At 44.5% G+C, this 26,586-nt stretch overlaps 6 protein-coding genes across 6 annotated transcripts in view; 4 read left to right on the top strand and 2 right to left on the bottom strand.

Annotated features, from left to right (window-relative positions):
- Positions 1-1,173: 1,173 nt before the first annotated feature.
- LOC117147689 (putative inorganic phosphate cotransporter) lies at positions 1,174-2,638 on the bottom strand. Its single transcript, XM_033314675.1, has one exon. It carries the CDS (start codon positions 2,616-2,618, stop codon positions 1,179-1,181), a length of 1,440 nt encoding a protein of 479 aa, XP_033170566.1. The 5' UTR covers positions 2,619-2,638; the 3' UTR covers positions 1,174-1,178.
- A 1,270-nt stretch (positions 2,639-3,908) lies between these two features.
- LOC117147815 lies at positions 3,909-4,511 on the top strand. Its single transcript, XM_033314868.1, has 2 exons — positions 3,909-3,953; positions 4,040-4,511. The coding sequence occupies exons 1-2, from the start codon at positions 3,944-3,946 to the stop codon at positions 4,450-4,452; spliced, it is 423 nt and encodes a 140-aa protein (XP_033170759.1). The 5' UTR covers positions 3,909-3,943; the 3' UTR covers positions 4,453-4,511.
- Positions 4,512-9,177: 4,666 nt separating this feature from the next.
- Positions 9,178-11,622, top strand: LOC117147870 (axoneme-associated protein mst101(2)). The gene has a single exon (XM_033314948.1). The coding sequence runs from the start codon at positions 9,301-9,303 to the stop codon at positions 11,152-11,154; it is 1,854 nt and encodes a 617-aa protein (XP_033170839.1). The 5' UTR covers positions 9,178-9,300; the 3' UTR covers positions 11,155-11,622.
- Positions 11,623-15,598: 3,976 nt separating this feature from the next.
- LOC117147872 (Krueppel-like factor 3) lies at positions 15,599-16,534 on the top strand. The gene has a single exon (XM_033314952.1). The coding sequence runs from the start codon at positions 15,599-15,601 to the stop codon at positions 16,532-16,534; it is 936 nt and encodes a 311-aa protein (XP_033170843.1).
- A 389-nt stretch (positions 16,535-16,923) lies between these two features.
- Positions 16,924-18,268, top strand: LOC117147873. Its single transcript, XM_033314953.1, has one exon. It carries the CDS (start codon positions 16,999-17,001, stop codon positions 17,821-17,823), a length of 825 nt encoding a protein of 274 aa, XP_033170844.1. The 5' UTR covers positions 16,924-16,998; the 3' UTR covers positions 17,824-18,268.
- Positions 18,269-18,454: 186 nt separating this feature from the next.
- LOC117147871 overlaps positions 18,455-26,586 on the bottom strand; it is a 55,235-nt gene continuing 47,103 nt past the window's right edge. Inside the window, exon 9 of the transcript XR_004459879.1 lies at positions 18,455-18,540. The gene's annotated coding sequence lies outside the window, so the exon portion shown is untranslated. The remainder of the gene's footprint in view (positions 18,541-26,586) is intronic.

Raw genomic sequence — 26,586 nt, 5'->3', positions numbered from 1 at the left:
GTGCACTTTGACATTTTGGCGCATGTTGAATCAAGTGAAAACCCAATTACATGTCCCGCCCTATCTAGTCGCTTCACTGGCGACAAAACGAAACGTGCAGACAAGTTAACATTCTGGCCAACTTTGGCAGCAGTCAGGAGCTGGAATCGCACCCGTTCGAACGCCCAGCCGCCCACATACCCACCCACTCGGTGTCCTTGTGCCTGTGTGCTCGCTGGTTATTACAAGAGTGGCGAACATTCTGTGGCCAGGTGTCTGTGGGCGTGCCGGTGAGTATCTGTGGGCCTGGACGCACACATATGTACATATGTATGTGTGCACCCGTATAGCTCTAGCTGCTGCTATCGCACGCAAATTATTGTTGCAATGAAACTTAAGCTGCTTAAACTTGCTGGAAGGCTTTGGCCCCAGCCTCCTCCTCCTCCTTGGCGGCTCCTCATCCCCATTTAACCAACGGATGATGGAGACATCAGCGCCCGTGTTTAACCTGATTTGGGCAAGGGTAGCATGCTGCCAGGGGGCGAAATTGAAAAGCTTAATGGATTACGAGTCACAGATTAACTGGGCCAGTTTAAAAAGGTCCACGGAAATCGAAGGTGATGCGCACATAATCTCGTTTGAATCCGCTTAAATCCCTTTAACAACGACGGCTAGGTCAAAGGGCAAACACGTTTATCTCTATGTCGATCAGAAGCACAAAGAATTATAGGAAAATGTATCTGCAATAAATTAGTAACATTTGAAAATGGATTTTAAGTAAGCCATTCGATGTTCCTGCCAAACACGAGGCGAAAATGTACGAGTTGCGCTGGCAGACGACAAGTTCGAATAAATCATTGTTAATTTACAAACGCCCTGTTGATGGCCTGACAATTTTCGGTTGCCGGCGAATGTTTGGCCAAAACCATGACGAGGACAAGTGGCCATCCGATCCCTGCTAATTAGGCCCAGAAATGTGCCATAAAATAAATGGCACAAATGCGAAATTAAATGGCCCGACCAGGCCAAAGGACATGCGGCCATTTGATTGATGTCCTGATGGCCGCCGTTCGGTTTTAGTTTCAGTTTCAGTTTCTATGTCGGCGGCCATTCCGCAACAGATTGTCTGTGTTAGTTACCATTATTACAACTGACTTTTTGCGCAACTCTTCGTTTTCTTCATATTATTATTAACGAGTTTACCATTGCGGCTTGCCGCTGGCAAATACGTTATAAAAACTGGCGGTGAAAATAAAAATAGCAGCAGCAATATTAAACACAATCCTCCAGTTATCCACGCTGGACTTGGGGTCGATCACATGACCGGCCACCATGGGCGCCATCAGACCCACCAAGTTGGCCACGCAATTGGTTACGGAGATTAGCAGGCCGGCGAAGCGCGGCGACAGGTCGAGGTGATTGATCTTGAAGCCGCAGTAGATGGCACCGTTGAGTCCCATGCCCAGGATGAAAATCACGCTGGTCAGCCAGAGGCTGTGGTGCACAAAGCCCACGGAGATTAGGGCCAGGGCGGGTCCGTACTGGCCCAGGCTGTTCATCAACTTGCGGACTACGGTGATGGAGCAGTTCCGCCGGATGAGGCAATCCGCCAGGATGCCAAACACAATGGCCAGAATCCACATGGCCAGGTAGGGCAGCGAGGATATTATGCCGTTTGTGCGGATGTTCACATTGAGAACTCTGTACATATAGGTGGGCAGCATGGTCATCAGCGTTTCATAGCCATAATTGTGCCCGGCATGGGCCACCAGAATGGCATAGAAGGGTGGCGATTTGGCAATGCCCACAAAGGGTATCCTGCCCCTTTCCTCCGGCTGCGCCTGCCAAATGGCCTCCATGATGTGCCGTCGCTCCGCCTCCGAGATGCGAGTGCTCACGGCCGGACTCTCCTGCACCAGGCAGATGAAGATTACACACCAGATGGTGCTGACCAGGCCGAAGACGTAGAAGATCGATGGCCAGCCGCCATCGAAACCGTAGTGGGCCAGAAGGCCACTCAATGGCATCGATACAATGGTACCGAACTGGGCTCCCGCGTAGACCGCTGCTCCGGCCAGCGATCTCTCGTCCGGAGGCACCCACTGGGCCAGCAGGGAGTGGGAGCAGGGCACTATGGGTCCCTCGCCCAGGCCCTGGATGAAACGCACCACACACAGACCGACGACGCCACCCGATCTCGCCGAGATCGGAATGAAGAAGGCGGCCAACGAGTTGATCATCATGCCCCAGCCGAGAAAATGCCGAGCGCCGTAGTACTTGATCATCAGGCCAAAGGGTATCTGGGTTATGACATAGCCGTAGAAGAAGCTAGAGAGGATGTAGCCCTGCAGCTTATAGCTCCACTCGAAGTCACCATCCCGTTCCTTCGATTGAGCCGGCGATTTGGTATGCGAGATTGCCGTGTGGTTGACCATGGCCACAATCGCCACGGACATATTTGTGCGCATCACATAGGCATTGGCCATTCCCGAGAAGAGCATCAGGACGACGAAGAATCGGGTCTTTCGGCACCTGGGAATCTGCCCATCGGAGTCGTAGCGCACCATCTTGGCCTCCTGGTCACTGCGATTCCGATTAGTGACTCCCTTGGAGTCCGGCACTCCAGCGGCGTCGGCCATTTCCAGATTGCTCGCCTTCGTTTTGGATGGGTTATTCTCTCTCGAGTAGGCAGGAAAATGGTATTTGTTATTCCCACATTTTTAAATGATTTATTCATGCTCACGATTCGATTTTTTGAATGGTGTTGCTCATTTGATTTCTAAACGAATGCTAATCGGATCCAAATTGAGTTCTGAACTCAATTATGTTTCATAACTATTTTAAAGCTTTTAAATAACAAATATATTTTGTTTGTTTTTCCTTGCAATTATGGGAAAAATGACACCCAGCTTCGTTTAAACCCATATTAAATTCATGCAGTCAAACGACTTCACACTAGATTACCCCCAAACGCAAGCAATCCGATACTTGGAAGCCCAACCAGCAAATGGGGGCGAATCCTTACCCTTGCCCGCTCGATTTTGTCATTCATATCAATTTCGCATATCTTACGGCAGCCAAATGAAGCCATTGACAAACGAATGAATATGGCTGGAATCACGGGGGATTGTGTATATATAATATAAAATACAAGGGGTTACTTTTTTTTGCGTAGGCTGTTTGCCGAAATCAAATTGGGCCTCATCCAATGGAAAGTAACGTAAACAAATCCAATTGGATGCGGAAGTGAGGACAGATTCAACCAGGGGTGACTGTATTCTTCTCCAATTTATGAGTTAACTCTCTTCAGGGACTGCCATGAATATGAAGGGTATAGTTACTTCAAGCAGTTTTCACCTCAAATACAATCGCTTTCCTTTTCAATTTCATCTGTTAAAGTCCGTGCATTGTAATAAATACAAGAATCACCGCAACAAACATGCGTAAACAACTCTGCAGTGGTCCACTCAGCAGCGATTCGCTGGGCGCATTAACCAAGTCCATGACTAATCCGTAAATTATTCCCAATTTTCGCCGAGTACACGGCATTATCCCGGCAGGAATTGCGTGAAACACGGCTGGCGCAGAAGGGATTATAAGCAAGGCGGCTTAAGTAGAACAAAAAAAAAGGAAAAAAGGGAAAATAAAAGCGAAAATACCCCAATGCTGACGAAGATGACGACACCTTTGCGGCTGACCCGGACGGAGAGCAGCATCCTTTTCCGTCCATTTCCCATTCTTTCCCTGCCAACGGGGCGTATTATGCGCTCACACACGACGCGTCGGCTGAGTTGATTACGTATACGCAACGATGGCCCATGAGTTGATTACGACGCACTGGCGGCGATATGTATGGCAAGTAATTTGCATAAACCGCGATTCGGACGCCCGCCGACAGACATTCGTTGACACAGATGATCGGCATCAAAGGAGGTGCGAATATCCAGCCGAGTATGCCAATATAATGAAGGCTGGTAGGCATTGCCATAGTGCTCAAATATGAAAACCTACGTATTGGTAAACAAACACAATTGCTTATCGTTTTTTCCCTTCCCCCTAGAAACCGAAGCTATGGCCAGCCTGGCGGAAGATCGGGGTCCCAATATCTGCAGCTGTAGTCGATTGCGATCCGAGTGCTGGACAAGACATTCGATCACCGCCGAGGACACGATGACTCGTCTGGCTTTAAAGTACGACACCAGCATTGGACGCATCTGCAGGGCGAATCGAATGCACAGCCAGGATGTCCTGCAGGCACGCCGTCACGTTTGGGTGCCCGTACCAAGCAGTCAGTTCCAGATGGGGTGTCCAGAGAAATCAAAGTTCGACGAAAGTCCGGAGACACCTACCAGAAAAGTAACGCCGAACTTGCCGTCACATTTTTATCGCCAAAGTGATCCAAATCCAAATCCTTTTGCCGACGATGATGATCCCCTGCTGTTCATCACAGTTATGAAGGAAGTTCTTCAATGAGCTCCACGGCACTGCACATCGATAACAACTGAAATAAATTGTTCGTTTGTAATTTGGTATACGCATTTCGTAAAATTAATGTTTTAATAGAAACAAGTTCTATCTAAGTTCTTGGAACATTTGACTCTCCCATTCCCATTTTATCCTTTATCCTTCAGATGCAGCAGCTAAGAGAAAGAGCCACGCAGCTGGCGCCATTTTGGCCTTTTTGAGCTCGGGAATCTGGCATTTAAGTAGCGCCGTGGCGGAAACAAAGCAGAGATGCGATGCCGAAAAAGCGAGTGCAGGCGACATTGGCCGACAACCGCGACAACCTCCTGTCGCGCTGATTAGGCAACCCCTTGGGGCTGCTAGCTCTGAAATTGGCTCTTAATTGTGGCAGAAGTGAATTTGCCAGCAGCAGGATGCAATTAAGACATGCTGCGATTTTCGCCCACTTGGCTGGACTTTTTGAGAAGCGCATAGAGCGGCGCCAAGCGACATCCAGTTGGGGGGAAGTCCGCGTGCTCCGGTCCAGATAAGCGCCTGCTCATATTCAAATGCGAATATTAACTAATCTGGACGAATGTGAGCCGCCGAGAGGTGGCGGACTGGGGGTGGCCACCCATCCGGATGGCTCCTGGCAAAAAAGGACAACGGGGAATATGCGTACGTGCTCGTGTGATAAATTCACATTTTCCGGCTGACAAGCGGATTGTGCGAGGACAATCGCCCGGGCATTGATAGACACGATGGGCGACGAGGTCGTGCGACGTGGTAGCCAGGTGAAATGGCAGCCGTGAAACGTAGCGGAACGCCGGTGTCAAAAAGGAAGTGCCAACAAAAAAGCCACCAAAAAAATGCCGCCACCCCGAAGTAGTGGTGGTGCAGAAATCAGTATGGAGGCAAGTATGGAATGGAAGGCCACATTTTCTGCCTTTCTGACAGACGCAACTTTGAAATTGCTCTGATTATGCGGCTAGGGCGAAGGACTTCGAGATTGGGGAATCGAGAATCGGGAAACGGAACTTGGGGTTCGGGGTTGGGTGTTCGGGTTTCGAGACTCGGCACTCAACGGCATGTTGACAATGATAACGAAGTTGGTCACGGCCCTTTGGGTACACTGCAAGAAAAGGCCAATGGCGGGGCTAAGAACATTAAGTATCTACAAATTAAACAGAAAAGTATTCAAAATTCATATTACTAGTAAAGTTTTGCAATTTCAAAAACCAATATTTTTATGTAAAATATCTTTATGTGGCTAACTATTTTTTCTAAGTGTGCAATTCAATGTCTAGCATTGGGGCACAAAAACAAAAGCGCACATCGCCAAATATCAAATGTCGCATGCCGGCATTAATATTTCATGAGAAATCATAGTTTGCTGATGCGTATAATTCAAAGGAATTGCAATCTGAATTAATTTTTGAATGCCAAGCAGCCAGGTGGCATTTATATTGATTCGCTTTAGAATTTACATGGCTTGCCGCCCAATCGATTGATTGATGAGTGGGTCAGACAGTTCGATTTGCTGATGGTGATGGTGGTGGTGATGGCGATGGTGGAGCTTGGGTTGTCACTGCAGTTGCTACTCCCATATTTGCGGATCGATGGCCAGAAGTTGCACAAAGAACAAAGTTTTGCGAGCGAAACTCATTTATTTGTTTTCCGCCGTGACAGTTGAACCATGTAATTATACACAGACAGCAGGAGCTCCACTCTACCCATTCAGATATTCCCATTCCCGTTGGCTTCAGTTTCAGTTTCAGCCGGAGCTTGAGCTTCAGTTTCTGCTTCGGTTGGGTTTGGTTTGGTTGGGTTTGGTTGGGTTTGGTTGGGTTTGGTTGGGCTTGGTTTGGGTTGGGTTTTCGGGCGACTTATGAATTATGACAGTTTTGCACACCACGCACAACTTTGGCCGGGCTTTCAAATAGAAATTATTAGAAAGTTTGCAGCGAAAGCGAAAAGGGGGGACAGCTGCATGGCATGAGATTAGTGCAATTGCGAATGGGACTATGGATTGGATCTCTTTGAGAAATGAGAAATGGCTGGGGGCCACAATCCAAGGCATTCTCATATTGAACGTTTGAAGGTTTTCGTTGAGTTTTTGATTTATGTCTGTTTGCCAGGGGGAGCCGAGTGGGTTGGACGATGTGGCAAAGGGGATTATGTTCATAAATGGCACACATGCAGCATATGGGACAGATGCAGCTATGCGACAATTGTCATCCGAACGTATTTGCCAATGCTGGAGTTTGTCCAATAACTAGATTATACGGTCTTCCAAGCTCAATGCTTGCACATCCATAACATTTTCACACCATCTTTAAAGCAATAAGCTTGGCTCTGCATTTGAATTTCAAGACGGCAAACTTTTGGAGCAGATTTATATTTTCGCATATAGTACGAGTATGTTTTCGTATTGAAAACTTATTTAAGGGATCGAATTTCAAGGCATCCGCACATTCGCTGTGCCAATTATTAATTGCAAATTTCGAGGCGCTCTGGCATCGCATGAAAAACAATCAACAATCATTATGGCCAACTGGCCAGATGAAGGTTATTGAATAACGTTAATGACAGACGGTGCGGGATTGGCCAAATGGGAGGTCCTGGGCGAAATCCTTTAAATGGAGGAGTGGGAACAACGTCTTGAGTCGCACAGTCGGATTCACACTTGTACCGCCATCATCATCGTCATCAGCAGCGGGACAATCATCATTCATTCGTGCAATGTGGCATTCATTTATGCATTCGCACTACCTTTCTATGTCTCTCTCTCTTTCTACCGCCGCAATACCCGTCTCTTTCGCGCCGTCTCAGTCGCATCTTCGTTTATTCGCTCATTTAAGCATTCGTGTTGTCGTTTCAGTTTCAATTTGCCTTGGCAACATTTTCGCAAATGTCTTTTTAATTGATTCGCAGCGATGCGAATGCGAGCAAGCGACGAAAGAGACGCCTACACTTGATGAGAAAGAGATGACGACAGAAAGAGACAGGAGAACATGGCGAGCGAAAGAGAGAAAGAGAGAGAGTGGCTGTAAGATCTACCTACCCGGCTGCCGAGTGTAATTATAAATTGAATTAAAAGGCGCACATTTCGTCTTTTAATTCTGCTTGCTGCTTGAGCTTAATTAAAATTTCATTATGTCTCTCATATATATATATATGTTTTCCCTTCGCTGAAGGATGACTGCGAAATAGGGAGGGGGGACCTGCGAAAACTACAGTCTACCACGATATATGCACAAAATATATTTGACAAGCAGCTTTACGAGCGAGCAGTAAAAATACTTGTTCTCCATTAATGTTCGCCTAATGCATGAATAGAGTGCCGCTTCTTCGCCAGCCCCCACATTATTATGCAAAAAAAAAAGAAAAAAGAAACAAAAACCAAATAAATAAAAATATAATAAAAGTACCAGAAAATACTGCCAACTAAAGGGGTAGCAAACAAAAAACACAAAACAAAAAAGGGAGAGTGAAATGCCAGCGCAACTTGTCGACATGAAATGTTGTTGTCATTCTGTCTGGCAATTGCCCTTATTGTTGTTGCTACTGTAGTTTATCGTCTTCGGTCCGTGTATATGTATTTACCCACACATCTACGCTCTTTTGCTAGTGGTGTTGGTGTAGTTGTGCGGCTGTTGCTGTACAATTGTTGTACTGTTGTTGAGTTTATGCATTGCAGCATTGCATTGTAGTAACAAAGCATAGCATAGTTTTTAGCGCAAATCAAAATGATTGATGATGATGGCTGCTCTAGATCTTGCACCCCTAGTACAAAATGCCCCGCCCACCATGTCATGTCCCCTTGCTACAACAGCAACAACAGCAATAACACCTACACCAGCAACAAAAACAAAAACAATAGCTACACTCACTTGACAGTTATGGCTGCTGATATGCTGCAAATAAACTAAATAAATCCTCTTTTGTGTAATGTCATTTTTGTGCCACTTTGTTTTCAAGGCAAGCACCATGTTTTGTAAATTTTCCAAGAGAGAGACTCGTGCCCCTGTCGCATTGTCTATTTCAATTTCAATATTAAATTGACACAGCTTCGAGCAGTAGGTTTTTGAACAAGAACTAAATGGAGATATCATTTAATATATCCCCAATATCAATATCAAAAGTCTGACAGCTTGAACAACCCTATTAGAAAGTGGAGAGCAAATCTTAGCGGATTTGGAAAAACACTTCGGTTCACCACATAGCACTTCATTAACATGGGTTAGGCAGCACAAAACACAAACACATGCACGCAAATTGGCCAATCGCTTGAGTGAAGGATTATTTGCCCTCCGCCCTTTTGGCGGAAACTCCAGCTAGCACCAGCAACAGCCCCCCCTCGATCCACCCACACATTCTGACCCCCATTTCCATCCTTATTAAACATACTTGCACATGCAGCTGCTTGTGGTAATGAGTGGGTGGCGGCCGGGCGGATTTTGACTGCGGCTGCCCCTGAGGTCGTTGCGAGCAGCTGCACCAAAACCCCAAATTGTTTAGCATATGCAAGATGGGGCGACCACCGGCCACCCGATCCGCCTCCTCCACCACCACCACCTCCTCCTCACGAAAGCCACCACCACACACCGCCACCCACATTTCGCTGGCCAGACTCCTTTGGAGCATACAGCAATTTGGACATGTTAATAATGTTGACTTCTTGGCCAAGTTTAATTAATCCATTTAAGCGGTTATAAATTGAAAGCTGTTTAATCTCTTAATTATTGCTTCAGATATGCACTTAACTGACTTTAAATAAGAGTTGCTATTATCTAACTCGAATTGACCAAAAAATATCTGTATTCATAAAATCTATTATTCTTAGTAGGCTGTTGATTTAAATTCAATTGTCATTTGATGTCACTTCAACAGAAAGTTACTCATTTCATTCGTTTTCTTACAGTCAAGCTACTTCTAAAACGCACTTTAAATATATTCCTGAAAATCAGAAAGTTGAAAATTTTCAATATGCTTCTTACAATTCTTTATATTCTAGGCCTCGTGGCTATAATCTTAGCGTACATTATGTATAGCCTGTCGTTGATAAGGGCGGACTTAAAGGAGTTAGAGTGGTATGAAGAAGTGGCTCGTCGTAGAAGATGGTTTGTAAAGGATGATGAAGGCCGTCCGAGAGCTGCATCCAAAAGGCAAATCCGTGAAGAAGTCAGGGAGGCACTTGAGAATGGATGCGATGAATCAAATTCCCGTGAGTTCAAAAGGTTTGACGAAGCTGCTCGTCGTAGGGGATGGTTTGCAGAGGATGATGAAGGCCGCCCGACAGCTACATCCAAAAGGCAAAGCCGTGAAGAAACTAGGAAGGAACTTGCGATTGGATACATTGAATCAGAGTCCAGTGATTTCGAGTGGAATGACGAAGCTGCTCGTCGTAGAGTATGGTTTGCAGAGGATGATCAAGGCGGCCCGAGGTCTACATCCGAAAGACAAATCTGTGAAGAAGATAGGGAGGAACTTGAGATTGGATACATTGAATCAGATTGCAGTGAGTTCGAGTGGACTGACGAAACTGCTAGTCGTAGAGGATCGGTTGGAGAGGATGATCAAGGCGGCCCCAAAAGACAAAGCTGTGAAGAAGCTAGGGAGGAACTTGAGATTGGTTGCAATGAATCAAATTACCGTGAGTTCAAAAGGTTTGACGAAACTGCTAGTCGTAGAGGATCGGTTGGAGAGGATGATCAAGGCGGCCCCAAAAGACAAAGCTGTGAAGAAGCTAGGGAGGAACTTGAGATTGGTTGCAATGAATCAAATTACCGTGAGTTCAAAAGGTTTGACGAAGCTGCTGGTCGTAGAGGATCGGTTGGAGAGGATGATCAAGGCGGCCCGAGGTCTACATCCGAAAGACAAATCTGTGAAGAAGATAGGGAGGAACTTGAGATTGGATACATTGAATCAGATTCCAGTGATTTCGAGTGGACTGACGAAACTGCTAGTCGTAGAGGATCGGTTGGAGAGGATGATCAAGGCGGCCCCAAAAGACAAAGCTGTGAAGAAGCTAGGGAGGAACTTGAGATTGGTTGCAATGAATCAAATTACCGTGAGTTCAAAAGGTTTGACGAAGCTGCTGGTCGTAGAGGATCGGTTGGAGAGGATGATCAAGGCGGCCCGAGGTCTACATCCGAAAGACAAATCTGTGAAGAAGATAGGGAGGAACTTGAGATTGGATACATTGAATCAGATTCCAGTGATTTCGAGTGGACTGACGAAACTGCTAGTCGTAGAGGATCGGTTGGAGAGGATGATCAAGGCGGCCCCAAAAGACAAAGCTGTGAAGAAGCTAGGGAGGAACTTGAGATTGGTTGCAATGAATCAAATTACCGTGAGTTCAAAAGGTTTGACGAAGCTGCTGGTCGTAGAGGATCGGTTGGAGAGGATGATCAAGGCGGCCCGAGGTCTACATCCGAAAGACAAATCTGTGAAGAAGATAGGGAGGAACTTGAGATTGGATACATTGAATCAGATTCCAGTGATTTCGAGTGGACTGACGAAACTGCTAGTCGTAGAGGATCGGTTGGAGAGGATGATCAAGGCGGCCCCAAAAGACAAATCTGTGAAGAAGATAGAGAGGAACTTGAGATTGGATGCAATGAATCAAATTCCCGTGAGTTCAAAAGGTTTGACGAAGCTGCTCGTCGTAGAGGATCGGTTGGAGAAGATGAACAGAAGATGAAAAAACAGAACAAAATTACCATATAATGGTTTCTACAATACAGCAAGGGGGATGGAGGGTTGTGGAAAATTGTTCATCATTTTCGCTGGCCACTTAATCACCGTGAGCTGTCGCACTTGTCGTAATACCCACTGTAATACAAGCCGAGCTATTTGGGGGAAAAACCCGTTTTCTGCGTGGCACTCTGTAGGCACTTTGCACTAAGCATAAATTTCGCAGCAGTTTGACACGACACGGAGGGAACTCAAATTATATGCGAGTACATGGATTGGGCGTGTTTGGCTGTATGGGTGTGCACACCCACTGACAGCTGTGCATGTGTGCGTGTGTGTAGAACAAGCCTTCAAATTGCCCCGGGGACTTTGGCAGAGTGCAATGTCTGTCAACACTAATTGTTGGCTCCTGCTCAGCCGCCCGACTGCTGTCTTTCGCAACAATAATGTCGTGTGTTCCCGTGGATGTATTCCTGTGTTGGGCTCCTCAAATACCGCCTGTTCCAGTGGCCCCTGCTGTCCCCCCTGTCCACAGCCTGGTGTGCTAAGCCAGCTTACTAGTCCGTACACTTAGGGAAACCACACACACACACTGGCAACTGCTCCAAGTAACTCGGACACAGAGTGATATTAGCTGCACATGGAGTGGCGTTTAATCCTCTAAAGATTTGGGTATCCAATAGGCTTATTAGCAAATGTTTTAAGTCAGCATTAGATTTTTCGAATGCCAATGCATGTTGGCTAACCAAGGCTGGGCGCATTTTTCTCCATGTAGAAGCCGAGACATGCGAGGTCCTGGCATCGCCATTAGCTTCGCTTTTGGCATACATCCTGGCAGGCATCCGAATAGCTCAATTTTGGTGGCGAGGACAAGACAAATACTAGGGGTTGTACTACATAACACTAATACTAATACTAATGCCACCTCGGGCCGGGTGTCTAATTAAATTGGGTCAAACCAGTTAACTCGCTTGTCTTTGGATTACGTTTGCATCTGACTTAATCTCGGTGGTGTCCTGCGTCCAATATGTGTCCTTTCACCGGTTCGCCCCGGCTCATTCGATTTCGAAAAATGGTTTTCCCCTCAAGACACAACAAATTGCTTTCAGGCTGTGCCGCTGCTGGCCTCAAAATCAAATTATTGTCCTGGTCTCGTCCTTCGGTTAGCGCCACGGACACAGGGAAAATATTGTCTTTGGTGAGTTTATTAAAACTTTCCACTCTGCACCACCACCGACCAAAATCGAGACTGGGACTAGGACTTCGCTCGGCCGGATGGATGGAAACTTTTGACCTGTTGCAGGCAACTGACTTTGAGGAACTGCAACTGGAAGCCCGGCTCCTCCAGGCGGGAACTGGGTCTACACCCACGTCGTCTCGTCCTGGCAGAAAGTTGTCGGCCAAGTTTGCAGCGCTTCTTGGCTAAATTGTGTAATTAATTGGGAATGCCAAGCTGAGCAGGACAATGCTGAACCTTGGGCGGTTGGCGTTATAAATGGCATCAATTAAATTTCTCTCAACTTGCTTGCAACTTGCCTCTCAAATGACCAGTTTTCCCTTGTCCTGACTCCTTGAACAATTTATATAATTAGCACTATCGATAGTATCGATGTTTTATCTATTGGAGGAGGGGTTACGCTTTCATTTCTACTTCACTTTCTTGTCTAGCCTAATAAAGCTAATCAACTCCTTCGCAATCAAAGTTGAATTTCGGACAAAGTGCTTTTGCCACCGCCATTGATTCAATTAGTCCACACATTTGCCGAAAGTAACTAACTAGGTCATTTAACTGCAATCCGCTTTGCTTAAAGAAAGAAATAAATCTTGGCCGGCACAAATCGATAGTAAGCAGTGGGATTATAAATTTGACATGTGCTATTCTGTGCAGAGACATTCGCTTGCCGAATGGCAAAATTAAATGGCCATAATCACAGCACACAAACAGAAGATACAAGTTTCAGATACAAATACAGATACAGATACCGATTTAATTTGCCACAACAGTAAGCCGCATACACAACGTTCTTCTTTCTTTGAGTAACTAGGCACTGGGAGCTCGGAACTCGGAACTCGGAACTTGGATGCGGATTCGGATTCGCAACTGGAAGGCAAAGCAAACTTGCCTAATCCAATGAAAACAAGCAGCTCAGCTGCGATTGATAAGAGCAAGTCGGACTTACTAGGCAACCGAAGTGACCCTTCCGTATGCCCCTTCTATATGGACGTACATATGTACTCCTGCAAGCCGAACTTACTTGTATATCCTGACAACCGCTTAGCTCATTTGACTGCTGCCAGGACAACGAGGACACTTTGGCAATAATATCGTCCGGTTGTCGGCTTTAAGTCCTCGGATTTGCTTCGTAAATACTTGCAAACGGCTTCAAAATGTCCGGCTTAAATGAGTGGGAGTTTCGAGTTCTGGGCGCTTTGATTAAACTGAGGTGACAACATTTTGCCGAGTGCAATTTACAGTAAAATTGTATGCATAATTTCCGTTATGACACTTGCGGTGCACACACACACACGCACACATTTGAACGGAGAAATTTATTTGCAGATAGATGGATAGATAGATGTGGTTACACATTCCCAAAACACTGCAGGAAAATTCCTTTCGCAATTGATGGCGGGCTGACCTCATCTAGAAACCACTCGATTCGAAATATTTCGGAATTTAATTAATATGCTGCAAAATGGTTTCAAAGGCGAACATTATTTACAATCGAAGTCAAATATGTATCTTTTTATGTCCTTCTACCTGTTTCCACCAGTGCATGTTTATATTGGCCTACGAATCTGTAAGTAAGTGGACCAGGCACTACGGCTAAATACCAGAACTGCCTGCAGGCAGCATTCTAATTTATGTTATCCTTGCCACTCCACTGAGGCCACACAAAGGACGATGCTGCGATACATACACAGAAATCAGAGTCGCAATACCCTGCTGTAATTACAAAGTGGAGTCGGAGTCGAACTCACAGCCAGATCCCACAATTGAGAATACAGAGTACAGAATCCGGTATCCGGAATCCGGCATCCCGAGTCCCGAGTCCCAGACCCCAGACCAGTTGATATCCTTTAAATCCCTTTTATGCCGGCGCGCAGCCTTTGATTTTTGCAATATCAATTAGCGTAAAACGCGTAGGCCGCCAAAAACTGGTGGTGATTGGGGGGTTGGGGCATTCCAGCCCATGAGGATTTACAGCTGCTGATTATTTCATTAGGCGAAAGTAAATTTAAACGCCAGCCGCACGTTAAATTTATGTTAATTTCCAAAGGGCTGCCAGCCAAAAAGGATGCGGAAATGGCACAGACGAGGAGCAAAAGCCGGGGAAACTGGAAGCTGGCACAGACAGCCGAGGAAAATGAGACGTTCGAGGCGGTGGGTGGGTCTTGGGTAAGGAAAATGGATGGAAAACTATATTACAGCGCATGCAGGGTCACATTTTAATGCTGCATTCTTGCGCATTACAATGCACTTTAAGTGAATGGCACACAACGGTCTTATTAAATATGAACGAAATGAGTTGTCAGCTGCCAACGCAGATTTTGTACAAATATTAAAACCAAAAGTCATCTCAAACAGTCCAAAACGAGAATCTATCAACCTTTTCCCACTGACCATATGGTGCAAATGGACCGTTGCCAAGCCAAATGAGAATATTTTCGAACAGATAACTTTCCTTGAATTTAAAACCATATCGGCGGCTCCACTTGACACACATAGAAAACGCACTTGTTTTGCTTGGAACCACTGATGATCGACCGGGAATATCCATATCCATCCCCCGGGCATATCTAGTTCGCCAGCAATAATCATTAATTAATAACAAATTTGTGTTGATTGTCCGGCGACCAAAACAAAAACAGAAGAGCGAGATGGCGCACAGAAAGCGGGAGATCAGGTGCCGTCGGCTATATATACTATATAGCCAGCCGATCTGTGGCCTGACACTGCTTGGCACTCGGCATCCGTCAGCGATTCCGATAGCACTGCGGATTCCCGGACCCGGCCACCAAAAACCCGGCACATGTGTCGCCGATCAATGCGCAACATCTGGTACGTATCCATCTGTATGTGCATGTACGTACGGATGGATGTATCTTTATCTCGGTCTCGGACTAATGAAGCCGGCAGCGCGTTAGATACGTTGCTCGCCGGCTAATTATTCCCCAAGGGATCCTGGCCACGAATCACTGGAAGCAATCGAGCCACGATCGCAGTGAGTGCATCTCTTGATACCCATTGTTCTACGGAGATCGCAGGGTATGCTATATCATTGTACTCGTAAAAGAGTACACACTCTTTTCATGGCATATCAATACAATTTTAAATACATAGGGTATATGCCGTGCGATTCCCGACCAGATCCAATGGCTCTCATCAACTTTTCCGAAGCCTGTCACTCACCCGGATTGTCCGTGGATATTATAAATATTTGGACACTCGGCCGGAGTCCGCTCATTTGCGATCATGGACTTCTTTGCGACGGGTGGATTCCAGCAGCTTTACCACGACTTGGAAGAGGAGCCACTGGCCGGCGGCGATGCGCTGCTAAATATAGTCAGTGTTGGGGAATTGGATAGCTCCTATGTGGATACTAGCTTTCCCGGCGGCAACTATAATCAGCTGGAATTCCAGGAGTCGGATTACTATGGCATCATCACCTTAGACAGCAATAATAATACAAATCCTGGTGGGAATGTTCAGGTGGCTCTGCCCTATGGGGAGGATCCTTCATTGTTCATCGACTTCAATGACCTGACCGTATGTCCGCCGGACTTGAGTGATTGGGAGCAGCGGCTACTGGATAACTATGTGGAGATTCCCGACCTGGTGGACTTTCTGCCCGAACGAACACCCCTGTGCACGGATAACTGTGCGGACTTTCTGGAGGAGAGCAACAGCAATCTGCGGCTGTCGGGGCCACCACCTTCAGAGATTTTCGATCCCGATCGATCGTCTTCCTCGCCCGACAGCAGTGATCCCGCCAGTCCTGCGGAAGTTGCTGCCCCACCTCCTGCCCTCCAGATGAGTGAAAATGCCGCCGGCGAACGGGGTTACCTGTGCACCTTCGGCAATTGCGAAAAGATCTACGCCAAGCCCGCGCATCTGAAGGCCCATTTGCGGAGGCATCTGGGTGAGAAGCCCTACGTCTGCAGTTGGCCAGATTGCGTCTGGCGGTTCTCCCGATCCGATGAACTGGCCCGCCACAAGCGCTCCCATTCCGGCGTGAAGCCGTACAAATGTGACTACTGTTCCAAGTGCTTCGCCAGGTCGGATCACCTCACCAAGCACCGCAAGGTGCACGAAAGACGTCTTCTGGCCGCCTCCAGAGCTGGCAGATCCCTGGTCTCCGACGATCTGTATGCCGTGCGACCAGGTCGAAAGCGAAAGAACCAGTTATGACCACATTCCAAGGACACGATGGATGAGTTAGTCTTAATTGTTTATTTTTTTTATTACATAAGATTAGTTTGCATAGGAAACATATCCATAAAATAGTTCGAAAGTATTCCTTCTTTTGTTAAGAAAATTATCAAGAGTTTTATTTCGAGTGGGAATATTGAGGGTAATAATAACTTGCTGCTCTCTTTTTGCAGATTTAATTACGAAAATCATAAACCGTTAATAAACTCATTTAAAGGAGTAAAAGAGCATATGATTTAATAATAAAAAAGGTTACAAGCATGAGGTTAATTCATTACAGAAGTTAAATCGAATTTATCAATATAATGAAAAAGGATAATTTCACATAAGCAGTGATGTTTTAAAAAGCAGTAGGCCGTTTACATAGCTTCACAAATTCATTACCGTAAATTAGCTAGTGTGTGCATATATATACTTAAAACATCCAACACAATTCGAGAAATATGGACAGAAACAAGCCACTCAGACTTATTGGTCTCTCCAGTATCAAGCCCGAAAAAAACCCGAAACTTACACTGAGCCGTCTATATCAACTGCCAGCACTATGTCCCATAGAAAAATGCATTGCCACGGTTTCCAAGGATGATATGCTCCAACATTTGGCCCAATACCATTTCCAATCAAACGTGAGGAAGCATATGCAAGTGGCCTTCAACGGAGAACGCTGCACCCTGGTCTTTGATGTTTCTCAGCTGATTGGAGCGCAGACCATATGTCTGGGAGTTCTTCTTTACGGCGGCGCGCGTGGGAAGAATAACCAATTACCCGGAGAACGGCAATTCTGTTCTCGGAATATATTGAAGCCGGGCTCGGAGCTGGTATCACTGACGGCCCATCTGCCCATCATGGTGCTGGCGAGGAGGATTACTTTCCTCTCGTGGGCATTTGTGGACAGGAATATCGAATCGGACGTAGATCTTCGTGGTCAAAGTGTCCACAGTGGCCAAGAAATTAAGAATCAAAAGAAGACCGTTAAAGCCGAGCAGGAAGAGATTCTGGACTCAGATCTGTTGATAATTTGGACCCAAAGTGCACCCTGCATCCGGCCACTCCACGTTGCCATGACCGTATTCAACCGCACTCTGACGGTTGGCCGGAGCGCCATACTTTCTGTGGCCAATTCGGGCCAAATGTATACCGAACTCCGTGGCAAGGATCTGCCCAAGGACCGGCATGCCCTATTGCTAACTCAGGCGGATTTGAAGGAGATATGTGGCGCAGAACATCATCTCCATCTCGAACTGATCCTGAATGAGTCTTCGGAATAACCAGTAGCCTGAGATTTCGTTAATTTTACCTTATATACATATTATATTTTTTAAAGCGGAGTGGCAAAGGAATGAGAATGTCATGCGGTGGGCAGGAGGAAAGGGGACACTTCGGATAAAGGACTCTGCCGCCAAGAAGGATCCTCTCCAGCAAGGCTCGCATCCTTTATGCACTGTCATATCGCATACTTTACGGCTTTCAGGGCGAGTGCTTTTGTACATTTGAAGTGAATTTACAGCGCAACTTGCTTGTATAATGGCATTTACTTTATGCAAACACTGGCGAGGCACAGGAGTCCTCAAGGAGTCGTCCCGCAGCAGGATTCAGCGACAACAACAACAAGAACAATTATTGCCCCACTCATTAAGGCAAGCTGCACTGCTCTGCACAGGACCTCCTGCTTATTCGAAAGTAATTAGCATAAAAATAAATACCACTCATTAAGTCATGTTGTTTTTATCTATTTACTGTTTGATATTGCCGTCGTCAGCGTCGTTGTTTCTGTTTTTGTTTTTCTTCGTGTTCGTGTTGCTGTTGCTGTTGGTGTTGATGTCCTGGCCCCCATTTGCAGTCTCCCCAGAAATGCCGAAGGGGGGAGTCCTGGTGGCAGGACCTCCATTGAGACGACAAGAGGGCAACTGGGGTTATTTGCATAGATGCAGCCACTGCGGAACTGGTTCAATTAGCCCGAGTCGCTCGGTTTGCTGAAGGGGAAGCTGAAACAATAAGCACACATCGATATTGAACAGCAACTTAATTTTATATATTTTTCAAAGAAACTTAAAGTATTTCCGTTTTACAAGCACTGTTAAGTATCTAAAAACAAATGTATAAAAATAAATATCTGCTAATCCTTTTTTCAACTCTTTCTCAATGCAGAGAAAAAGAAATCCCCAGTGGTGTTAACACAGGTAATCCCACACCTAAATCCTTTGATAAACTGCTGCGAATGAATCGCCACGAAAAACAGAGCCACTTTTTGTGCCATGGACATCCGATAAGTTGCCTTCAGCATCCACTTTCTGTAGATAGACGTACGTACGTACGTACATAGATACACTCGTATATCTGCAAGTAGCTTGCCGCTGGCTTATGGATAAATTTGCTTTTTGTCGCAGCTCGAGCTGGAAAATTCCGATTGCAATTTTAATTAGATGCCATACACACATTTCCAGCCAAGAAGGGGAAAAGCGAAAGGCAATGCGAAGAAAGCAGTGAAAGCATAACTTCTTGTGCGCTCTGTGGGATACATCTACGGCAAAGGAGGTGCAGATACATCTGTACATCCCACATATCGGATAGCAGATACGTCAATGGTGTGGGCGAAAGACAAAGCGCGGCGCTGTAAGAGAATTCAATTAAATGTTCATCAAAAACTACAAGAAAAAGTGTTGAGTATCTGTAGCTGTATGTTTTTCAGTCTGTGGGCTGAGCGATCCAGAACAAAGGATATGTACAAGGACAGTGGCGGAGTTGCGTGGACAGAGGAGGTCAGGGCAGAGAAGGAGTAGAAATCAGGACCTTGATGACGCGGCGGCAACGCCTGTAACTGTGGCTCTCTGACTTCATCTCTAAATGCAAGCAGTGGCGCAGGCAGGGAATTCCGGTTGTTGGGTATCCCAAAAAAAATGTTATCACTGAAATACAATGTAAACACCATGAAATACAATGCAGCGCTATCGCTAAGTTGAAGTATTTAGAATACCCCCTGTCTTTAATTTCCCACTCGCCCCTGAAAGTATCTGTGTGTCTGCCGCCTGCCTGTGTCTGTGTGTGTCTGTGACTTGGCTGCTGTAATCAGGAGAAGAAGATGGAGACGATGCTGGAGATGTGGGTGGGTGGCGCGGAGGTGCGGAGGTGCGGAGGTAAGGCAGCAGGAAGAGCACAAAAGTTATAAAATACCAGATAGATAGTAATTGCAACAGTTCTGTCTTCCCTCTGTCTCCCTCTCTCCCACACCGCCCTCTCTTTCTGGCGCTCTCTGTGTGCCTGTGTGTGTGTGTGGCTGGTGAAAATAAGCAGGAAACTGGAAATTACAAATGATACGGAAATAATGCGATATCATGAATCATTTTTACGAGAATCGAGACTTTGATTCTCAGGGGCAAACGATTGGCAAGGGGATCGGCGATGAGCTTCCATATACAGTAAATGTAATATATATATATTATGTGTACTATATAACAATGGCGGATAGGTACATACATATACATATTATATCCCCTGGAAGTGCAGGCTTCTTGTGGCCTCAGCTTGAGTCTGTGTCAACAAATTTGCATTGCATTGGGCGACCAACTGGCGGCGACCACACAAATAATGTCAACAGCATTTCCACTCATCAATAAGTGAAATATATAAAAAAAAAAAAAAACAAGAATGGCAAAATGAAAAGGGACAGTTGGGAAAATTCAGGGCGCATCGGGTTCCGTTCCGGCTCCTTTTGGCGTCCATTTCCCAAGGAGTGCGGAAAAGCTGAAGCCTGGCATATTTATTTTCTACCCGCCTTTTCTTTTGTGCGGCTGTCGCATTCTTGATTTAGCAAATTGACTGCCATGAAAATGCGAAAAACTTGCGGAAAAGTTGCCGGTCGCTTTAAGCGTACAGGAATTCGACTCAAGTTCTTCGTCCAGGTATTTTCACGGAATGTCAAAGATTGAGTCAAAAATAATTTTAATCAAATATGGGTCGTTACTTTCACCAAACATTGCCGTAAAAGTTCAGGAATCCATTAGGAAAATATGTTCAGCATTTGTCCTTGTTGGGCCTCATCCTTCTTTCAAATAATTACCAAGAAAAAATTATTTAAAATAACAATAAAGACCAGTTATAAATGCAGAAAAACTACACAAATCGGAGATCTCAGTGGCCATAACTTGGTCAAATGAACTCCGATTTTGGAGTAGCATACCTTAAAAGGCTTGTGGAAGTATTCTTTAAAAATCTGCATTTAAATTTCAGTTTCCTAATTTTGATCGATTTTTCGTAAATTTTGATGATGTTACCCCTTGCCAAATTTTCAAAAAAATGATGAAAAATGGTGTGCCCTACTTGGGATGCCAAAAGTTTGAGGGCTTCTTCCTGAGTCTCGCAAGGTACTACATTCCATGATCTGACTATTTTTAACCGATTTATGATGTACCAATCCTGGGTTGGGTGGCCAAAACCGGAAGAACTACACAAACCTGAGATCCCAGACGCCATAACTTGGACAAATGGATTCCGATTCTAGAGTAGCATACCTTAAAATGCTCGTGGAAGTATTCTTTAAAAATCTGCATTTAAATTTCAGTTTCCTAATTTTGATCGATTTTTCGTAAATTTTGATGATGTTACCCCTTGCCAAATTTTAAAAAAATTGATGAAAAATGGTGTGCCCTACTTGGGATGCCAAAAGTTTGAGGGCTTCTTCCTGAGTCTCGCAAGGTACTACATTCCATGATCTGACTATTTTTAACCGATTTATGATGTACCAATCCTGGGTTGGGTGGCCAAAACCGGAAGAACTACACAAACCTGAGATCCCAGACGCCATAACTTGGCCAAATGGATTCCGATTCTAGAGTAGCATACCTTAAAATGCTCGTGGGAGTATTCTTTAAAAATCTGCATTTAAATTTCAGTTTCCTAATTTTGATCGATTTTTCGTAAATTTTGATGATGTTACCCCTTGCCAAATTTTCAGAAAAATGATGAAAAATGGTGTGCCCTACTTGGGATGCCAAAAGTTTGAGGGCTTCTTCCTGAGTCTGGCAAGGTACTACATTCCGTGATCTGACTATTTTTAACCGATTAATGATGTACCAATCCTGGGTTGGGTGGCCAAAACCGGAAGAACTACACAAACCTGAGATCCCAGACGCCATAACTTGGCCAAATGGATTCCGATTCTAGAGTAGCATACCTTAAAATGCTCGTGGAAGTATTCTTTAAAAATCTGCATTTAAATTTCTGTTTCCTAATTTTGATCGATTTTTCGTAAATTTTGATGATGTTACCCCTTGCCAAATTTTCAGAAAAATGATGAAAAATGGTGTGCCCTACTTGGGATGCCAAAAGTTTGAGGGCTTCTTCCTGAGTCTGGCAAGGTACTACATTCCATGATCTGACTATTTTTAACCGATTAATGATGTACCAATCCTGGGTTGGGTGGCCAAAACCGGAAGAACTACACAAACCTGAGATCCCAGAGGCCATAACTTGGCCAAATGGATTCCGATTCTAGAGTAGCATACCTTAAAATGCTCGTGGAAGTATTCTTTAAAAATCTGCATTTAAATTTCAGTTTCCTAATTTTGATCGATTTTTCGTAAATTTTGATGATGTTACCCCTTGCCAAATTTTCAAAAAAATGATCGAAAATAGTGTGCCCTACTTGGGATGCCAAAAGTTTGAGGGCTTCTTCCTGAGTCTCGCAAGGTACTACATTCCATGATCTGACTATTTTTAACCGATTTATGATGTACCAATCCTGGGTTGGGTGGCCAAAACCGGAAGAAGTACACATAGCTGAGATCCCAGACACCATAACTTGGCCAAATGGATTCCGATTTTGGAGTAGCATACCTTAAAATGCTTGTGGAAATATTCTTTAAAAATCTGCATTTAAAGTTAAGTTTCCTAATTTTGATCGATTTTTCGTAAATTTTGATGATGTTACCCCTTGCCAAATTTTCAAAAAAATGATCGAAAATAGTGTGCCCTACTTGGGATGCCAAAAGTTTGAGGGCTTCTTCCTGAGTCTCGCAAGGTACTACATTCCATGATCTGACTATTTTTAACCGATTTATGATGTACCAATCCTGGGTTGGGTGGCCAAAACCGGAAGAAGTACACATAGCTGAGATCCCAGACACCATAACATGGCCAAATGGATTCCGATTTTGGAGTAGCATACCTTAAAATGCTTGTGGAAATATTCTTTAAAAATCTGCATTTAAAGTTAAGTTTCCTAATTTTGATCGATTTTTCGTAAATTTTGATGATGTTACCCCTTGCCAAATTTTCAAAAAAATGATCGAAAATAGTGTGCCCTGCTTGGGATGCCAAAAGTTTGAGGGCTTCTTCCTGAGTCTCGCAAGGTACTACATTCCATGATCTGACTATTTTTAACCGATTTATGATGTACCAATCCTGGGTTGGGTGGCCAAAACCTCAAAATTTGAATGAAAAGATAGAAAATTATGAAAAACCACTAATTTGATAGGGAAACAGTAGAGGAAGCGATTTAGCAGCCACCCCTTGTTGAAACTCAAATCAGCCCAAATCGCAGCATAAAACTTGGTCAAAAACTTAAGCCATGCTCGGTGGCAAAAATGGGGGAAAGCCCAACAAAAAATAGGAAAACCAAGAACTCTCGTCTCAACTCAACCGAACTGAACTCTACTGAACAAAATCTGCAGCTCGGGTCCGGAGATAAAGTCAAATACTTGACAAGTCACAGGTAACAAGTATGAACTTATGAAGCCATCAAGTGTGTGTGTGTGTGTGTGTGTGGGTAGAAGTAGGGGTGTGTGTGAGTGTATGTTGGTCTTTTGCAAAAGTGCTGCAAAGTTTTCAAATTATTTTTGGTTACATAATTGGAATTGATAACTTTGCCAGTCGGCAGAGCAAGGGAATCATTCGGGACATACCTCTCTTCCTCTCGCTCTTTGCACAACACACACTCTACCCGTCTCTTTTTCATACAACTCGCTCCATCTCTGTCGCCCACGCAGTTCTGCACTTGTATTTGTCAATAACAAGCAATTTAACAATTTTGTACACAGACACAGAAAAAGCGAAAAACTCTTGTAAAGTTATCATTCAAACTTGAAAATCAATAAAACTTTTGACACAACTCCATACAGTTAGGAAAAAAAGGAGTGCACAAAGCGCGCGCGAGCGTGGGAGAGGGAGGGCAGAGGTGTGCGAAAGCGAGAGGTATGTATGCTCACCTCTGACATAACCTTTCATCCTATGACATTTTTCCTTTGTAGCTTAGCAACGCACATTTTTCACCCAAAAAATAAATCCCAGCAACTTCCTCTATCCCCTTTTTGGAGTTTTCTCATCTTTTTTTGTTAATATTCTTGCTTCATCTGCCCACCGAACACCACCCACCACCCACCACCCCCTGCTATCTGCCGTCGACGCCGTTCAAGAAAGTTAATTAAGAAAGTTTGATTTCTTATGGCTAAATAACGCTCCAAAGTTTCACTGACTGACAAATATCGAGCAATAATCAAAAAAAAAGAAAGGGGGAATAAAATACAACAAAAAAATATGAAATTCCTTACCCACAAAATATTTCCTGTTCCTCCCCCCCCCCCCCCCCCCCATCCTTCGGAGATTGATAAGATGGGGCTCCCAAATTTTCGGGGGCGGTGGGGCATTAAAAGTTTTTTCCCCTGCCCCCTTTTTGTCTGACTTGGTTACAAGCAAATCAACAAATATTTGTTACTTCTCTAGGCAATGTTCCTGAATTTTCCCATATCCAAGGGCATATACACTTCGATTTGGAGAATGTTACAGCCTCAATCTTTAGTTATGTAATATAAAATACGAACTTGTAGTACGCATTTCAAAGTCATTTGTTTGCCTTTATTTTTTTACTTATATTTATTTTAGTTAGGGCATTTGGCCATTCAACTCGCTCATCTCTGGCTTATATTTTTATGCATTTTATTTTACAATTACAATATTTATTAAGTGTGACGGCCTTTGGCTTTACGAGCTGTTAAGTGGCCACCAAGACGAACGGGAATTGGGTTGAGGGTCATAAAGCAATGACTTATGGGCTGTTAACTGGTCCAGACAAAAGAGGATCCAAGTCATACATTACGGCCATTTACAAGGGTTATTGATATGGCTACCTATCTACCCGGGAGCAATCGCCTATGAATCGGCCGGGCTAATTGGCCAAGTGAAAATGGCCAAAACCAGGCCAATTTTCGCAGGCAAATTGCTGGGCAAAACCGAAAAATGGACCGGCATTCATGTCACATGCGCCGGATGTGGAAAAGAATATTAAAGAAGCTGCCACTGCGAGCTAAACAACTTAATGACTTCCTGCTAGTTAGGCCTCCATGCACAGCCGCAAAACAGCAACAGCAGCCAGCGAAAGTACACTGGAAAAAATCTCTACTTGCTTATCGCATAGTACATATCAAACTATTTTCAAAGCAATGTAAAAACTTTAGCAAAACATACAGTTTTTTGCCTGGCAAATAAAGTAGAGTTCTTAGTTAACTCGTAGGTATGTAGTATTTTGCTTTTTCCGGTGCAACACAAACACCAAACAACTTACTCAAAACTGTCAGCAACAACAACAACGAGGACAAGGACAACAACTAAAGACATCTGTGCGAATGGATGTTTCCTTGGGGCTTCTAAGGCCGCCAACGACCGCAGAGAGCGGCCATTATAAAGCTCCGAAATGGGCAGGCGTGCTTGTGCACTGGAAAAAATGTCTGTAGGTTTTCAAAAATTAGAACAACCAAATCAGTTCTAATTTCGAATTAACAATGAAGGATTGTACATTTCAATTACCAATAGCATTTGCATTTGTTGTATCTTTTCATTCCATTTCCAAATATATAAATAAACTAAATTTTTCTCAGTGCACAAAAGTTGGTGGGGGCTCAAATTTATGTCGCACTTGCGACGCTTTATCTCCGCGGCGAGAGACAAAAAAAGAGAGAGTACATAAATTTTTAATGCAAATTTCCTTTCTATAATTGTTCATACTTGGACACATTTGCATTTATTAAGCCCGAGCCTAAGGAGCCACGCCCACCGCCCCTCCGACCGCTGGTGAGCCACTTAGTTTGCGTTTATTGTACACTTTTTATGGGAGCATTCCCCCCCCCCCTCTCACCCGCGAAGGGGAGATATTGCTATTTTGTTAAATTATGTTGAGCATTTTTATGGCAAGATTTGTTTTTTATGGCATCGAGAGTTGCGCTTCCGCAGCCGCACTTCTGGCACTCCGCTCTTATTTTTTTTACTCTTAGTGCTTATTTTTATTGTATTACGAACAGCCCGCGGGTGGTTCAAGAAGATTTTTGGAGCTTAAGAACAGCGCAGCACTTAATTCTAAGTAGAAGAGCTCCGGTACAAAGCATATATTAATAAGTATTATTGAAATATTAAGAAGATTACTCGCTTGGACTGGCATCGAATATTTATATTTATGTGCTTTACAGCTCAGAACTGAGCAATCCACCCTCGCTGATTTACATTTGTCACACATACCGAAAGCTCGCGGAGGAAGGAGAGCAGAAGAACTCTGGCTGTCTCTGTTTTGACGGCATTTCATTTAATATAATAAAATGAAACGCAAACGACAGACATCTGGTGAAGTGCAGAGAAGAAGGAGCTGCTGGGTGGCTAAATGGTTGGCTATGTTTGCGAAGGACACCAACAATTTTGGGATAAAGGTTGGCTCTATAAGAACTTAAGATAAAAAATTCTGGGTCAATTGAAGTTTTCAAAATTCAAATAAACTTCAATAAGCTAATGCAGCAATTTAGCCATTTAAAATAACTCGAATTTTTTGCTTGTGTAGAGTTGGCGGAAATGACACTCAAGTGATGAACCAAATCAGCAGCACTCTTCTGTTATTAGAAGTTGTAAAAAGAACAAATAGCAATTCAGTAAAGGAACTGGGGGCGTGACAGCTCAAATAGACCCCGAACAATTGGCAATAGCGGCGGGAAATAAGGGCGCAAATCGGCAGGAAAATCGGCGGAAAGGCAATGGAAAATCCAAAGGAAAATCATTTG

Source organism: Drosophila mauritiana, chromosome X (assembly GCF_004382145.1).
Source record: "Drosophila mauritiana strain mau12 chromosome X, ASM438214v1, whole genome shotgun sequence".
Taxonomy (NCBI): domain Eukaryota; kingdom Metazoa; phylum Arthropoda; class Insecta; order Diptera; family Drosophilidae; genus Drosophila; species Drosophila mauritiana.
The sequence above is the reverse complement of the archived record's forward strand: the minus strand, read 5'-3'. Positions and strand labels throughout refer to the sequence as shown.

What these genes read in the sequence shown, in the direction of transcription:
- LOC117147872 (XM_033314952.1), top strand. Translation starts at nt 15,599, where the DNA reads ATGGACTTCTTTGCGACGGGTGGATTCCAGCAGCTTTACCACGACTTG.
- LOC117147689 (XM_033314675.1), bottom strand. Translation starts at nt 2,618, where the DNA reads ATGGCCGACGCCGCTGGAGTGCCGGACTCCAAGGGAGTCACTAATCGG.
- LOC117147870 (XM_033314948.1), top strand. Translation starts at nt 9,301, where the DNA reads ATGTCACTTCAACAGAAAGTTACTCATTTCATTCGTTTTCTTACAGTC.
- LOC117147873 (XM_033314953.1), top strand. Translation starts at nt 16,999, where the DNA reads ATGGACAGAAACAAGCCACTCAGACTTATTGGTCTCTCCAGTATCAAG.